This window comes from Argiope bruennichi, chromosome 7 (assembly GCF_947563725.1).
Source record: "Argiope bruennichi chromosome 7, qqArgBrue1.1, whole genome shotgun sequence".
Lineage (NCBI taxonomy): Eukaryota > Metazoa > Arthropoda > Arachnida > Araneae > Araneidae > Argiope > Argiope bruennichi.
The window spans coordinates 55,363,178-55,378,350 of NC_079157.1; the positions used below are offsets into that span (position 1 = coordinate 55,363,178).

At 27.3% G+C, this 15,173-nt stretch overlaps 1 protein-coding gene across 3 annotated transcripts in view; it reads right to left on the reverse strand.

The window, feature by feature from the left end:
* LOC129975906 (single-minded homolog 2-like) overlaps window positions 1–15,173 on the reverse strand; it is a 162,232-nt gene that overhangs the window by 16,067 nt on the left and 130,992 nt on the right. For all 3 annotated transcript variants that reach the window (XM_056089189.1, XM_056089191.1, XM_056089190.1), the window contains 3 exons: window positions 11,211–11,331; window positions 9,655–9,743; window positions 3,859–4,058 (listed from right to left, as the gene is read on the reverse strand). In XM_056089189.1, coding sequence (XP_055945164.1) covers window positions 3,859–4,058; window positions 9,655–9,743; window positions 11,211–11,331 — 410 coding nt within the window. The remainder of the gene's footprint in view (window positions 1–3,858; window positions 4,059–9,654; window positions 9,744–11,210; window positions 11,332–15,173) is intronic.

The following is a 15,173-nucleotide window of genomic DNA, read 5'->3' on the forward strand; positions in this document are numbered from 1 at the left end:
AATAATCTGCCCCGTAATGCCTTAAATTGAAATCAAGTAAATCAAGTGCCTGAAAATATCTATAATTGTTTTGAATGATCTTAAATTGAGTAAATATACCTTAAGACTGTAGTATAGCTTATAAATGTGCATTGATATTGAATATATAAACTTAAAAGGAAACTTTTAGCAGATAAATGAAAGTTAGTTCATTCATTTAAGTTCTTTTCAGCTTAAAGGTAAAAGGAAACTTTTAGAACTTTTAGCAGATATGAATGTTATTAAAATTCCAGATCATATTTTTGGAAAATCAAAAACAACAATCATATGTCTGCAAAAGCAAATTTTAGAGAATCAGAGGAACTTTAATTGAGATTGTAATTTTGGGGTTTTTCAAAATATTTTACAGAATGGCAATGGATTTTTTTATCGGATTGAAAACATCTGCCTCATTACAGCTCAAGACTTTTCTCTGTTTGATTTTGAATTTTAATATTAGAAGTAAAAAGGATTTATTGATAAATAAATTAGAACGGTCCAAAAATGAATGAAAACGGGTTGTCATTAGAGAAATACAAAAGAAAATAAGAAAAATAGGAGCTATATCCATCAGTTAAATCATCTTTTGAGTTTTTATTAGTCTTTTGATTTCATTTTCTCATTATAAGTTTCATTTCAGTGAATGATTGCATATTAAGCATAGTTTATGAAACTGAATTCTTTAGAGTAATGACTTTCAACATATGGGCCGCGAAATAGCTTTTTTGTATTTTATTTAGGTACTATTTTCCGAAAACTGAAGCTGAAAGTCAGATTATAAATTCTTTTGAATAAGATAACATAATGATAAAAAAAATATCGTCAAATGTAGAACACATGTTAATTGAACTATCATGTGACCAGCCTCTAAAATGGTTTTCTTTTTTAAATATTGCTGGTTTCGTTCTGGATACATCTTCAGTAACAGAAACGAAATCAAAATGCCAGATTTACACTATATTTGATGGGGGTTCTCGAGCACTTTCATGAATCTAATAATTTTTATGAAGCTTTCATGAATTTGCTTACCCAGCTTAAGATTTTTAAACATATATATGGAAACCAACTAAATATAGCGAGCTTCTTGAAGCTGAAATTGTCATTCTAGACAATGGCTTCCATTTGGGGGTGAGGGCAAGTAAAAAATTCTCACAGTTTTCTATTTTAAATATTGATCATGTATTTTAAAAATTTCTTACATTGTGACAGCTAAGTAATAATAATAAGTTATTTTTATAAACAATATATTTTAAATCCTTTTATAGAAAACTTTACTAGTTATTGATATATACCGAAATATACATAAATGTATGCAATTTTTCATTTGTATATTTAGTTATTGGATCTCAAAATGTTTATTATACAACGGGTATTCCGCATAACCAAAAATAGTTTGGTTAGATTGTTTGACTTTGAGTTATTCAATTTGGCTCGTAATTCTACTCGAATAGTAACTGTCCACACGGATTTTTAAAAAAATTCAATTAGATTTTTAATTAAAAATTAATCCAAATTTTGTTTTTACCCTCAATAACTCCGTGGTAATTTGCTTGCGGAAAAAAACTTATTTACAACATTCGAAAATATTTTTTAATATATTTTACAACAATATTTTTTCATCATTTTTTTGTAACTACATTTATATATTTGCTCGTTATGATTGTATTAAATGCACTTTTATTTTTTCTGCAAGTTATTGTTGTATAAAAAAAGTAATTTTAAAAATAAAATGAAGATATATGAAAATAATCTTAAAATACAATCAAATTATGATGTTTCGTATTAAAAGAGTGAATCTCCTTCACTTTTATAAATATAAATTTCAAAAAATTTCAATTGCAATTCGATTAAAGCAAATGGACATTGATATGGATACTTTATCAAAGTGTAAATCGGTGCGAGTATGAAGCCGGTATTAAGATACTTAAGTAAGATACATAAGTGCAAATATAAATTCGTTTCACACTAGTCTTTTTTACCGATTAGCAAGTAGGTCAAAAAGGTGCATCATGGAAAAGAATGCCATCTACCATCAACCTGTTGCGGTCAATAACCTGTTTAAGGAAAAGGAATCTTGCAAGAGTTCAGAAGTGTGGCGGAAAAGACGGAGTAAAATCCAAGGTCGAAGTTTTGATAAACTTTAATGTTGAGAATTAATTCTCTTCAGTTACCTATAATTAATATGATAGAGTCACAGAATTATGTTGTTCAGTGAATGCTTTTTAAATGTTTTAATTTTTGAAATTCAATAAAATTCCACTTTTACACATTTTTAACGTTACTCTTAATTATATAGCAATGATAATATGCATTTTATATATATATATATATATATATATATATATATATATATATATATATATATATATATATATATATATATATATATATATATATATATGAAACACCTTTTTTGAAAACTTAAAATGAATTTTAAAGAAATGTAATAATGCTCCTTGCACAATAAAATGCATTAGAATTACCGAGAAAAATTAAAATTATGATTAATTTTTAATGAAAACTCTAATTAAAATTTTGAATTGATTATTGATTTTTTTAGCACTTATAACTCAAGAAGTTATTTTTTGCGATATTTGGTTTTCCAAATTCAAAAATCTGCTGTGTAGTGCACGAAACATGTTGCATGACGCAACTTATAGACAATATATCAGCCTATAAACATAAAAAAAATAATTGGAGATCGCATTTACATATTTATCGTTAAATGCTTAAATAATTATGATATTGTAATGAATTTTAGAAGGCATTTCATTTAAAACTATGCCGTTTATCATAATTTCAAATAATTTTTGTATCCTTTACGCTCGCAGTTAGAAATTGTTAATAGAAATTATGATCTTCTAAAATTTAATTTAATAAGTTATTATTTGTAATTGCATTAAACAATTTACAGATAATATGCCAACTAATAATCATTATAAAACACGCAAAAATTAAGTGGAGTTCACAATTTACATAAATGTGATATGTTCATTACCACTAGATGTTTGAATAATTATGTTTTTTTGAATAAATGATACGAAAATAATGTGATTTAAAATAATGCCGTTTATTATATGCTTCAAATAATTTAGTGTTACGAATCTGTAATATTGCTTTTCTGTGCAGATAGATTCAGAGTAGGGAAGAGAAATTTATAGATATTTTTTATCAGTATTGATTAGATGAAAAGTCGGTGGCCCTCGACCTAGGCGATCATTTGATAACTAGGTGACGAACTCCATGATTTTAGCTACAAAAATGAAGGTTCTAAAAAATACAAGAATTATGGCGATTTCTCTTTTATGATTCATCTTGAAGGTTCTATGTTACATCGGAAAACTTATATAAACTCGAAAGGAGTGCAAACATCGGTGTTTGGCTATCAATGTTTTCTTGTAGAGTAGAGCGTCGTTATTTGTGTTCTAGCTTGTTGGACCTTATACTATTCATTCTTAGATGATTTTGACAACATTATACCTCCCTTATCTGAAAGTTGCAAATTATTTATAGACATTATGACTCGCCAAAATTTAGTTTTGCTTGAGTATATCCAACACGCTTATTTAGGATTATCGAAAGAAGATAAGATGCTTAATTAATTTTAAACCTATGTTCTAACTATGGATAAGTATATATTAGCATTAGTATATATAAGCAGCATATTCTGTTTAATTCAGAAATAAGATGTCATGTTTTTTTGCACCCAAAAAAATAGACATTCTCTCTACAGTTATCTACATTCAAAATTTATTAATTCAAATAATTGAATTACGTAATTTGAAGAAAAGCATATACAGCATAATTGAATTTATAGACAGCATCTATGTTTAATCTCACCTGGCGTCCAAGAAGATTAGTCTTAGGTCCATATTGGCTCTGAACATGAACATGTTGGAGTACATCTTGATCTCGGTGATGGCACTGGGAGGCAAGGAGTGACCAACAGCCACCAAACCCATGTTCTGGAAGCAGCTGTCGTACGGCGACGTGTCCACGGTATACCTTTGCACCTTCAGATACCCGCTGCAGTGGATTACCTGATGGATAAAAAAATATTTTTATACAGAAAGACTTTTCTGGTTCATTAGGTTTCTGTTCTCCTACCACAGAAGAAAAAACATTTTTTTAATAAATTGCTAAATACAAGTAATTGAAAAAATACTATTCGAAGAACCGTTCCTACTTTACTTTCTAATAGCATTCTGGGTTTTTTTAAAGTCCAAAAGTATCATTATAAACAACATATTTTAAATCCATACAACGCTTAATTTAACAAAGTTAAATTTTTAAACAGAGAAATGAGGAAATTCTAAGCATCTTCTTTTTTTAAAAAAATGGCATTGATATCACATTGGCAAGTTCGCATTTCTGAATGGGAATTTTTTTTTTAATATTCTTAATGAATTATTTGACAAAAGGAAAGCGAACATCGGAAGCATTTGTGAATGCTTTTATAAGATGTTTGATAATTAGGTTAATGATCTTCATATTGAAATTATATATTTATATTAAATTTTCAACGAAATCCGTTTATATTTGAAAACAATTGATCAAAAATACAACGAATTAAATGTAAATAAGTAAATTACATATCAGTTTATGAACAGAATAGCTTGTCTGTGCCTGTTTGATTGATGGACAATAAATAAACTGTTTACTCATATGTGTATATGAACATGACAATCCAAGAATAATACAAGTGAGATTCAGTATATTGCCACAGTATACATTTCGAAATTTACAATTCAAAATGCACATTCGCTTTGCTTCATGTAGTACGAAGACCGACACAAAACATGTCACATCTTATTTACATGAAAATGTTGATGCAGGAACATTCGCGTTGGTTTTAATTTGCTTTCCTCCTTTTAATTAGAGAAAAATATTTTCAATGCCTCATAGGTCTGCTTTCGTTCTTTTATTTTTGTTTCTCAATAAAATAATTTTCTCTACTCAGTTTATTTTCATTTATTACTAAGCGTCTTTTGGTGAATAGAATTGGTTTGCTGGGAATGCATTTAATTGCAGTTAAGTCACTTAGAAAATTCGATGTCCATGATTCCATCAACTCATCAGATATGAAAGCTATGTCATTTTAATAATCTTATATGTATTCTGTTCATTATTACATAAACTCTTTTAATAAAGATTAATCTCTTGACATCAAAATAGTACTCAAAATGCAACTTCCTGGTTCCATCTTTCGCAGTATTGCAAATTTTCTTTTTATTAATTTTGCAAACTTCATAGATATTAAACAGAATATTTTTCTCCTTAGATTTGAACACTGGAAGAAAATCCCACTATTAAATATTGGTGAAAAAATGAAACTGTTTGAATTTCATAACAACGATGTAATCTGTTATTGGAAATTAAATGAAAAGTTTTTTAATTGCCAGAATTCAGGAAAAAAAATTTACATAACTTTAAAATGGTATCCTTAAACAGAAATTTTTTTTTTAATTTTTTTGAAACGGTGCAAAGTTTTATTTGTGTGCCATAATATTTTCGGCCATTATCGCAGAAAAACCGCAAAATTCAACTCATTCTTAATTAATTAAGATTCTAATTAAAATTTCAGGCAAATCACTGTCAGGTGCACAGTTTTACTCTTCAAGTATATATGTGCCAAATCTGATAGCTCTAGGTCAAACAGTGTGAACTGTAGAGTGACAATGCACGCACAAAGATAAACAAAGACACATACATACAGAAAAACAGAGAGCACATACAGATTTATCTTTATAATTAGTAGAAATTTGCCTTGGAAATAAACAATGTTTAACACAAATTTCTTTATAATCATTTACATTCCGTTAAAGTTTGCTCAATTGCAGCGAAGATTTAAATTCTATTATTAAAATTAGAAATTTCGGTATAAATATGAAAATTCTTCATATAATTATAGTAGTTATAAGCTTTTTGTAATCTTTAAGTGTATCGTAAAGTACGAGAGATGTTAAACCACAAATACCCATTTCTAAATTTTTTGGCTCATATTAAAATTTTTTAGAATTGATAACATTTAGATGAGACGAATAGGCTTAATGAGATTTTTTATTTGTAAATAATAAAAGTTTTACTAACATTGCCAAGTCCAAAAATAAATAAATAAGGTAGAATTTTGGTTGAAAGACCTTGGAAACGGTCAAAGAATATCTAATTTCGAATTTATTAAGTGCAATAAATTAAAATTCAAGGAAATAATTCCACTTCTTAGTTTCCTCAATGATGAGTGAAAACACACTGACACACAAATCTCTTCATCTTTTGATCCTTTATCTTTCTACGCTTGATATTTATCTTACGAAGATTTATTTTGATATTTTTTTATTATCTGAGATTTAATTCTACACATGAGACAAAAGAAAAAATTCATTAAATGGATATTTAATCGACAACGATGATTAGAATAAATAGTTTTTACTACAACTTTTACCAGGAAATATTCATGTTTATATAGTTTAAAGGAGCCAGGATGTTTCATACGATAAATAACAGGAAAATTTTATTGAAATTGATAAGGGAATTTGTTCAAAGAAAATAATCTTTTGAGATGATAGAAATAATGGTTTTCTTATTCTTTTATCATTTACTATGTGATGGAAGGATCATATTGTTAAAAGATTTTAATGAACTCAATTTGTATGTTATTTTTTCATGTTGTTCAAAATGTTGGTTTTGCAAGTAAAATCAATTTATTTTCCCATCTTCATAGGAATTTCATAATATCTTTTCCTGTCTGCTTTAGATGAAAGAAGGAAATATGGTGAAGGTTCAAAAAACCTTTGCAGACAGTTAAATATATTTAATTAAAAGTAAACAAAATATCATTCATAAGAAAGATGAGATGCTCTTGTCAGCTCCAGACAAAGTTTTGTAATTTGAAACTTATTATTTACAAAAGAATTGCAGTTCTTTTATTCAAAAGTAGAAAAATTGGAAAATATTCCTTTTCGTGGAAATAGAAGTTTGAGAAATTTATTTTCAGCATCTATTTGATATTCTTTAAACTAAGACATGTTAGGAAAAGAAACGGATCTTATTATGTAATAGCGAATGGAGGTTAATAAAAACCTTGTCGAGCAAGGATTTACAGAGCGCGAATTTCATATGTGTGTTACCTTAAATTTATCATTTCATTTGTCCAATGCTAAAAATTTCCTTCCCGAAAGCACGCTGCAGAGCGTCGGCAGAAGTTATCAACAATTTAAAGAGAAAAATGAAAGAACTATTCGAGAAACTACGAATTAAGAATAAGACAGTCTTGTAACATCAACCGACAGGGGAAACAACGATAGGGAAGAAGTCAAAGCATCTTTAAGCCTCAAGAAGTTAAAAGAATCTTTTGAAAAAAGGCCCAGGAACTGTCAGATATCCAATCGATATTGACTCATGTGAAGAAAGAAGTGGACAGTTTATGATAAAGATTGTAAACTTTGTTGTTCCTTATCGTAATTTTTTTTAAATTCCTCGATTAAAATTATTAGCATTTAAAAAAGGAATTAATGAAGAGTTGAATCTCTCATCCAAAGCAACTTAGCAAGATAATATTTTAAGATCGATTAATTTGGGTATTTTTATATCATTTTCAAAAACTTACTTTTAATTATGGTAATAAAATATGCATACAAAAAAAAGTTTATTTAATATCGTCATAATGAAAGTGTGAATATATGTAGTTAATTCAACAAAGAATAGTATTGTTTTAGAAGATACTTGAAATATTCCAAAAAAATTATTAAATTTCGAGAAAAAAATAGAAGAAAATAAAATTGATAATACTGGTAATCTAATTTTTTAAACTTCAAATTGATATAAAAAGGATTTTTTTGCAATAACTAATGTTCCTAATTTATTTAGAAAAACTTCGATTAATTTTCTACAAAAAAATCTAATTAAAATTTTGAAAAATATTTATCATCTCAATACCCATGAAGTCAGTGCTTACGAAATTCATTTATTATAGGTTCAACGGAAGGTTTCACAGAAAGTTTTTCAAGTTTTTTTAATTACGGTTATTGCAATTTGCATGTAGTATACTACTATATAAATATTAGTATGCTAATTGTTATATCATGCACTACTTATTCAGAAGTAATAAAAATCCTTTCATTTTTTTTCTTTTTAAATAACAGCTACTGTATCCGTGACTGCGGTTGCGTGTGTTTATTTCTATGTAGCAATAAAGGAATGTATGACATAAATCCTGTGTTTGTGTGCGAGCATTTACTGTAATTAAAATAGACCAGATATGGAGAACTTAATAACTGGCAATGACTTTTTTTATATACAGGAAAATTCAGAAATGCGGGGCAAATTTTTTAAAAGAATCGACAATTTTTTAAGAAATGAAAATAAAGATTTCGTTTGAATATAAAGAATGAAATTGGATTTTTTAAAAACGTGATAACGTTTATGGGCTAGCATGCTATTTTTCAAACATGTTGCATAATTAAAAAGTTTTTCAAAAAGCTCCAGATTTGACAACAAATTTGACTGGATGTAACTGTTAGGATTGACAGCGTTCGCTAAGAAAAAGTGTTCACAATTTTAATTAATTTTTTTAATTAAAAATTATTTAACTAAAAATAATGAAAAGGAATTCACAATTTTAAGTAAAAATTATTTTAAATTTTTGTGTCTTTCCCTTCTTTATTCTAACCTATTGCATAAAAACCAAATTCACATCTTTTAAATATTTATAATAATTAACTTTTAAGTGATATTAATTTTATTTTCATAATATTTTTCTAATTTTAATAATTTTTAAAATTAACTTTTAAGGAATTTTATAACACTTTATGATTTGCTTGAAGTATATTGAGATGATATCAAATACACTTTTAACATCGTCTCAGTAATTCAGCATATGATTTTTGTAATATAATCAGCAGCAAATTATAAAAGTGAAATAAAGATGAATGAATCAAGCCTAAAACTATGATTCTATGTTGATTTGGACTAGATGTTCTTCGACAGACGTATTTTTTTATTATTATACGACCAAAATTAATTATTGCCACGTTTACAGCTTTAATAACCAGATGGTTTTTGTAATTGTGGGATTTTTGTGCTACATATAATAAGGCATTAATTAAATGGAATAATTTCTAACAAATTCAATCGTCGGAATAATTGCTAACAAAAGCTCAATGCATCATTCTTCATTTAGGACCTCAGCTATTAGAGGAAAAACCACCAGTAAGCAGCATTTTTGTATCCCATATTCCATAATATCATTAGAAATAGTGTTTAATGCGTTGAAAAATGTAGTTGAATGTATGACCGTTATGTTCCTGAATAAAGGATGACACATGGGAAATTTTCATGGTTCAACAATTGGACAAATATTTGGTAGTTTAAGCTACAAAGTATGCTTTCGCGACAATTAAAATGCCACTTCATTTTCATTTTCCGTGCAATTGATATCTTTCTATCTTTTATAGTTTCTACTAAACAATTTTTATACTTGCTCCGATCTTTTAACCCAATCGTCCCGTTTGAATAAATCGTGTACTATAAGAAAAAATGCTCAAACAGTGAATTTTATAAATTATGAATGATGATTCTTGCTAACAATCACAAACCCTTTTAGAATATTATGAAAAGGAAGACATGGTTTTTACTTACTTTGTAACCCCCAGACGTAAGGCCGGCATTTCGCTTGGCAAGAACACATTTCATTCGGACGAAAAAAGACCTCTCCAGTTCGAATTCCACTGAAATAGTAACAAAAAGGGGCAAGGTAAAGAAATTTATCCACGTTGCTGATTGAATACTTTTTGGCATCAAAACTTCGCATGTGGAATATTAAGTTTATTCTCAAAGAAAATTTAAGTAACCTTTTAAATTTCTGATTTGGGGAAAACAGAATTTATCGTTGTTCGAGTGTGACACAAAAAAAAAGTTTGCGCTTAATTTTTTTTTTATGAAAAGAATATATTAAGTCTTGACGAGATTCCCGCTAGACAATTAAATATTTCATTCAGTCTAGACTACTGAATATTTCGTTCAGTCTAGAATATTGAATATTTCATTCAGTCTAGACTATTGAATATTTCGTTCAGTCTAGAATATTGAATATTTCATTCAATCGTCTAGCATTTTATATTAATATTTAAATGCACTGACAGGTCCAGAAGGAAAATATTTTAAGAGGGTTATCATTTCCTGTTTTTTTTTATAACATCAGTATTATTTGATGGAGAATGTATTGTGAAGAACTACATATAATTATGTCAAATGTTGCAATTATTCAATTTTCTGAGCCCATAATTCGCTGACGAATATACGTAAATAAAATCTACCATTTCCGGAGAGTAGAACACCTAAGTTGCGTAAAATTAATAAGAAAATTTCCAACATCAAATGCGTAGAAACTTAAAACTGCTTTCAAAAAATTCTTTTCCCCTCTACCTGAAAATATTTATATTTTAATAATATTAAAAATTAGTAGATGAAACAAATATTTCAGCAATCAAGTAATATAGTTATCATCTATCTGTAACATTTAAATAACAGATGATCACAAATAAATATTTGAATTTGTTAAAGTTAGAAAGCTTTCATGAGAAAAAATATTTTGCTTACAATACAATAACACCAGATAATTTTTAAAAGCAGAATTGTATTGCAACGAAGAAGTAACAAATCGATGCAATTGAAATTCTAAAATTCTTCATATCAATAATAATAATAATAATAAATTTAAAAAAAAACCTTCTTTATGAGTGACGGTTACAATAGAATTTAGTTAGTACTCAGGTAACCCTAGACAAGGCTTAAATTCTACTTCAAATGAAATTAATTTATATTATAAATTATATTAACATAAGTAAACGTTACTTAATTGATATTGTAATTAATAAACTATAATTCATATCAATAATATGTTTGTATAATTCATATCAATAATAATTTGTTCACAAGTTTGATCAAAAGTTGTTTCGAAATATACACCATAATTTTGAAAATAGTGAGTAACTATAAAGATAGAAAAGCAAAGAGGAACAAGATTTGGATTAAAGAAATATTGATTGAATGAAAATTTTATCCATGAACTAGTTCATGCAGTGAAACTTGCGAACTAATTCACGAATAAAAGAAGGAGAAATAGCAATTCACTTGATTGTTGCAATACAAAGAAAAGTGTTGTTAAGGACAGAGAGGAGCTGAGACGTACTGACCACCCTGTGGTACAGGAATCTGGTGATGCAAGGGAGGCGGTTGCAGAGACAGGACAGCGGCCATCTCGTCGTGGTCGGTCGGGTCGATGTATTCGTAGATGCTGTTGCCCGTCAACTCAACCTGTAATAAACAATGCAAATCTGTATTTCAAGCACTTTTGAAAAGTACGGAGCGAGGAAAAGAGCTTTCCTTGATTTCAAAACGTTAGGACTAATTAACAATAAAAGATGACAATATAACATTTTTGTCATTTCAATGTTATATTTCTAAAATTTAGAATAGAAATTAGAATAGATAGAGAAACTGAAGCATGAATATTAGCTGTGAATAAAAATTTAAATGAAACAAGTAACCTTCGGGATCAGATGTTCTCCTACTATATCAACAACGTTAATTTGGTAATATCAACTTAATTCGACTTATTACGTCTTATCAAATGAATGTATTATTTTAAATTATAATGATACAATGAATTATAATAAACATAGAGTCTTTTGATCAATGTACTCAAAATGAATAAATTAATTATCTAATTGGCAGTTGTTAAGACTGAAACCAATATCATTTCTTATTTCATTTTATCTCTAAAAAAATGGAAGAAGAAAGGGACAGGCGATCATTGATGATGTGTATATACATTATAAGTTTCCAAATGGAATAAAAATTAACGAAATTGGTGCATTGGTTGGAGCTCCATCATATTTTCTTTAAAGTATGTATAGTGAAATAGAGTGTTTGAGATTTCTATTAAAAATGGGGAGGGGAGGGGCAGCAGGAGACTTTGACTGTTGGTGATTTATTAAAGGTTCATGAGCTTTCATATGAAGTCAAAATTGACGAAATTGAATTAATTGCTGAGACGGGGTACTGATTCTTTTGTTTATCTAATTATTTTAAATATATAGATGACATCCATTAGAGAAAAAATACAATTAGTTCGTTTCGTGGTTCAATGAAATTAAATCAGCCATTTTCTTTGAAGGTTTTATAATTTAACATATTAGTTCATGGAACTGAAATACTGAAAAATAAATATTGTGTCTAATGTAATATATAGAACGATTAACGAAATAAACAAGAATACCGGCTAAATATATAAGGCTACCGGCTTATTCGAGCTGAAAGAGAACGCACTTTGGAATTGGCTGCGATAAATAGTAGTATTACAAATAATCAAGGAATTTAATATTTGCTAAACTAAATAATATTCCTAGATATAATAGCTCTTGTGTAATAAATTTTACTAATCAGATGAAATTTTGTACTCGCATCATATGCCAAGAATTGTAAACGAAATCTGTTGAAGCATTTTGGTAATGTGTTGGATATATCGGAATTATGTTGCGACTTTCGTAAATGTTCAATAAACAAATTTACTATCAGATGCCCTGTTAGCATAATATAATATTCAAATACCCCATCAAGTATTTAAAATTTTTCTTGTTTTTATTAATTTACAGAGAGGGTGCGTGAAAATATGTCTCCTTATTTGCTATCCTGCGATGTAAATCGAGCAGAATCTATTAGATAAATCGATTTCCGCTCTTTTTTCTTTCTTCACTTTTACATTTATTAAAAAAATATCGTAATGTAACTTTGAAAGACATGTTTTGTTATCTGGTCGATTTTATGAATTTTTATATCTTTAAATAAATCTTTTTGTAAGTTGAAATGTTTTTGAAGGAAAAAAAATTATGCAGTTCCGAAAGCCTTCTGTTATTATAACATATGCTTAAACACTACATAATAGAAAAAGATTAAATTTGAAACTTCGATGTTTTCAGTCTTATTCCTTCCATTAGTACCAACATTTCTTGTATTTATAATCAAAAATTTTTAATTTATAAATTTAAATATTATTAAATCTATAAAATATACTTTCATGTTTGTAAAAGTGATTTACTCAAATTTTTTTGTCTTGTTTATTAAATAATGGGATGTAAAATTATAAAATAAGAATTAATGACAAGGATTTCTTACATCTTGAAGTATGAAGGAAAAAAACGAGACACTCATTCAAATAGAATTTCTAAATTTCGATTGAATATAACAACTCATCGGCTGTTAGCTAAAATTATAGCATGTTGTGTGCATTCCAGTTATTTCAATTCGAAAATTTTTTAGGTTTTTTTTTTTTTTTAAATAGGGTATTGCTATTTGAAAAAAAAAATTGAGTTTATTGTTTAAATCTCAATATGAAGTCGATCCCATGCATAAAGAAAATATTTTATATTCTTATAGAGTCCCTTTACATATTTAGTTTTATTGTGTGATAGCTTCCGAATAGACAGCTATTTTTTGGACATTTTTTTCTTGGGAAAAACTGTACAAATTCACTATCCTTCAGTTTCTATCAATTAAAAAGTTATTTTGCTGAAATGACTGAAATACATCGCCAGCTACTTTGTCATTCAGTAATGTAGCACTCTAGATAATCTGTTTTCCTTTTCAAAGTGAAGACAGCAAAAGGAAAAGAAGTCGTCAGTAACTCATTACCGAATTCAGATGAAGGAAGAATGTCGAAGGTTTGAGCCTGTACTCTACTTAAATTAGGGAAATATGAACGCGAATTTTCCTTCTCGAAGCAACTGTCAACACAGGTGCAGGAAATATCCGAATAAAAATATTTCGTGGTAAACTGTAAATTAAACAAGAGAAAATAATCTTTGTTGAAGTATTTCTCATAATTCTTCATCTCTTTATTTCTAGAAGAAGAAGCATCTATTGAAAAAGTGCCCTAATTTAGAGTTTTTTTATGAATATCAATCTTTCAAAAGCTTCTTAGTCCGAGAAAAAATAGATTATGTTTATCTATATATAATATGTTATCTATATATAATGTTTAATATCATATGTTTATCTATATATAATAATGTATAATGTATATTATGTATAATGTATAATATGCAAAATAATTCAGAAACGCAGTTAGCTAGATGGATGAAATTTAGCATTTAGCTTTATGCCAACATTGTGGATATGCCTTCAATTCTAAAGAAGAAAAAATCCGCCAACAAGAAAATACACTTTGCCCCAAATTCCTCAATTCATTTATGAAACATGAAATATTTTAATTTATATTCAGAAATATTCTAAAAGACTTTGTCATTTCCTTTTGTTAACAAATATTTATAAATTATTTATTTAATTGAGGTGATGGAATTCATTTTTAAAGAAATTATATGTAATTTCAATTATTGTTTTCATTTTGGCCTTCAAGTCTAACGCCGAAAAAGAATATTCTTTTTAATTTTAATTAATGTCTTTATTTATAGCATCGTCATCCTTTCTATTGAAAATATAAAAAATACACTTATTTAGAGGTACAAAATTATGAATATATATAAAGGTGAAATAAAAAAGATAGTTTGGAAATTAAAATGTTATGATTCGATAGAAAAAAAATGATTCAATTTTAAGATGGTTTAAAAATTTGTTTATTATGAATGATTTTTTTTCAAAGTTATTGAAGAAAAACATCAAAATGAAGTAATTGAAAATGACTGTGATAAAATTTTATGGAAGAAAATAATTTTTAACATATTGGAAGGATTATTAAAAATACTGATAAAAAGTATTTGCAATGTAACAGAACAAAATAATTTTTAACAGCAGGCAATAAATATCATCCCTTTGTAGAAATTTACTACTATACTGAATGGAGAGTGCTCTAAATTTTTTTCTGTCATATTGCAGTTAAGGCTAGAAAAAATATTTTCTTTTGGTAGTAAATAAACGAAAGCATATAAAGACTGATAAAAATAAACGAAACAAAAGTATTAAAATCAAACATATATTTTAAATAAAGTCTAGAATATGGTATTCTGTGTTGAAATTAAAGTCCTTTTTTTAAAAAAAATTTAATGCTTGGAAATGCAGAATTGTCATAGAAATAATTTTCTCCACTTTGGAAGCATTTGCAACTAAAATAAGTGATAAAAAATGCATATTAATACGAATAT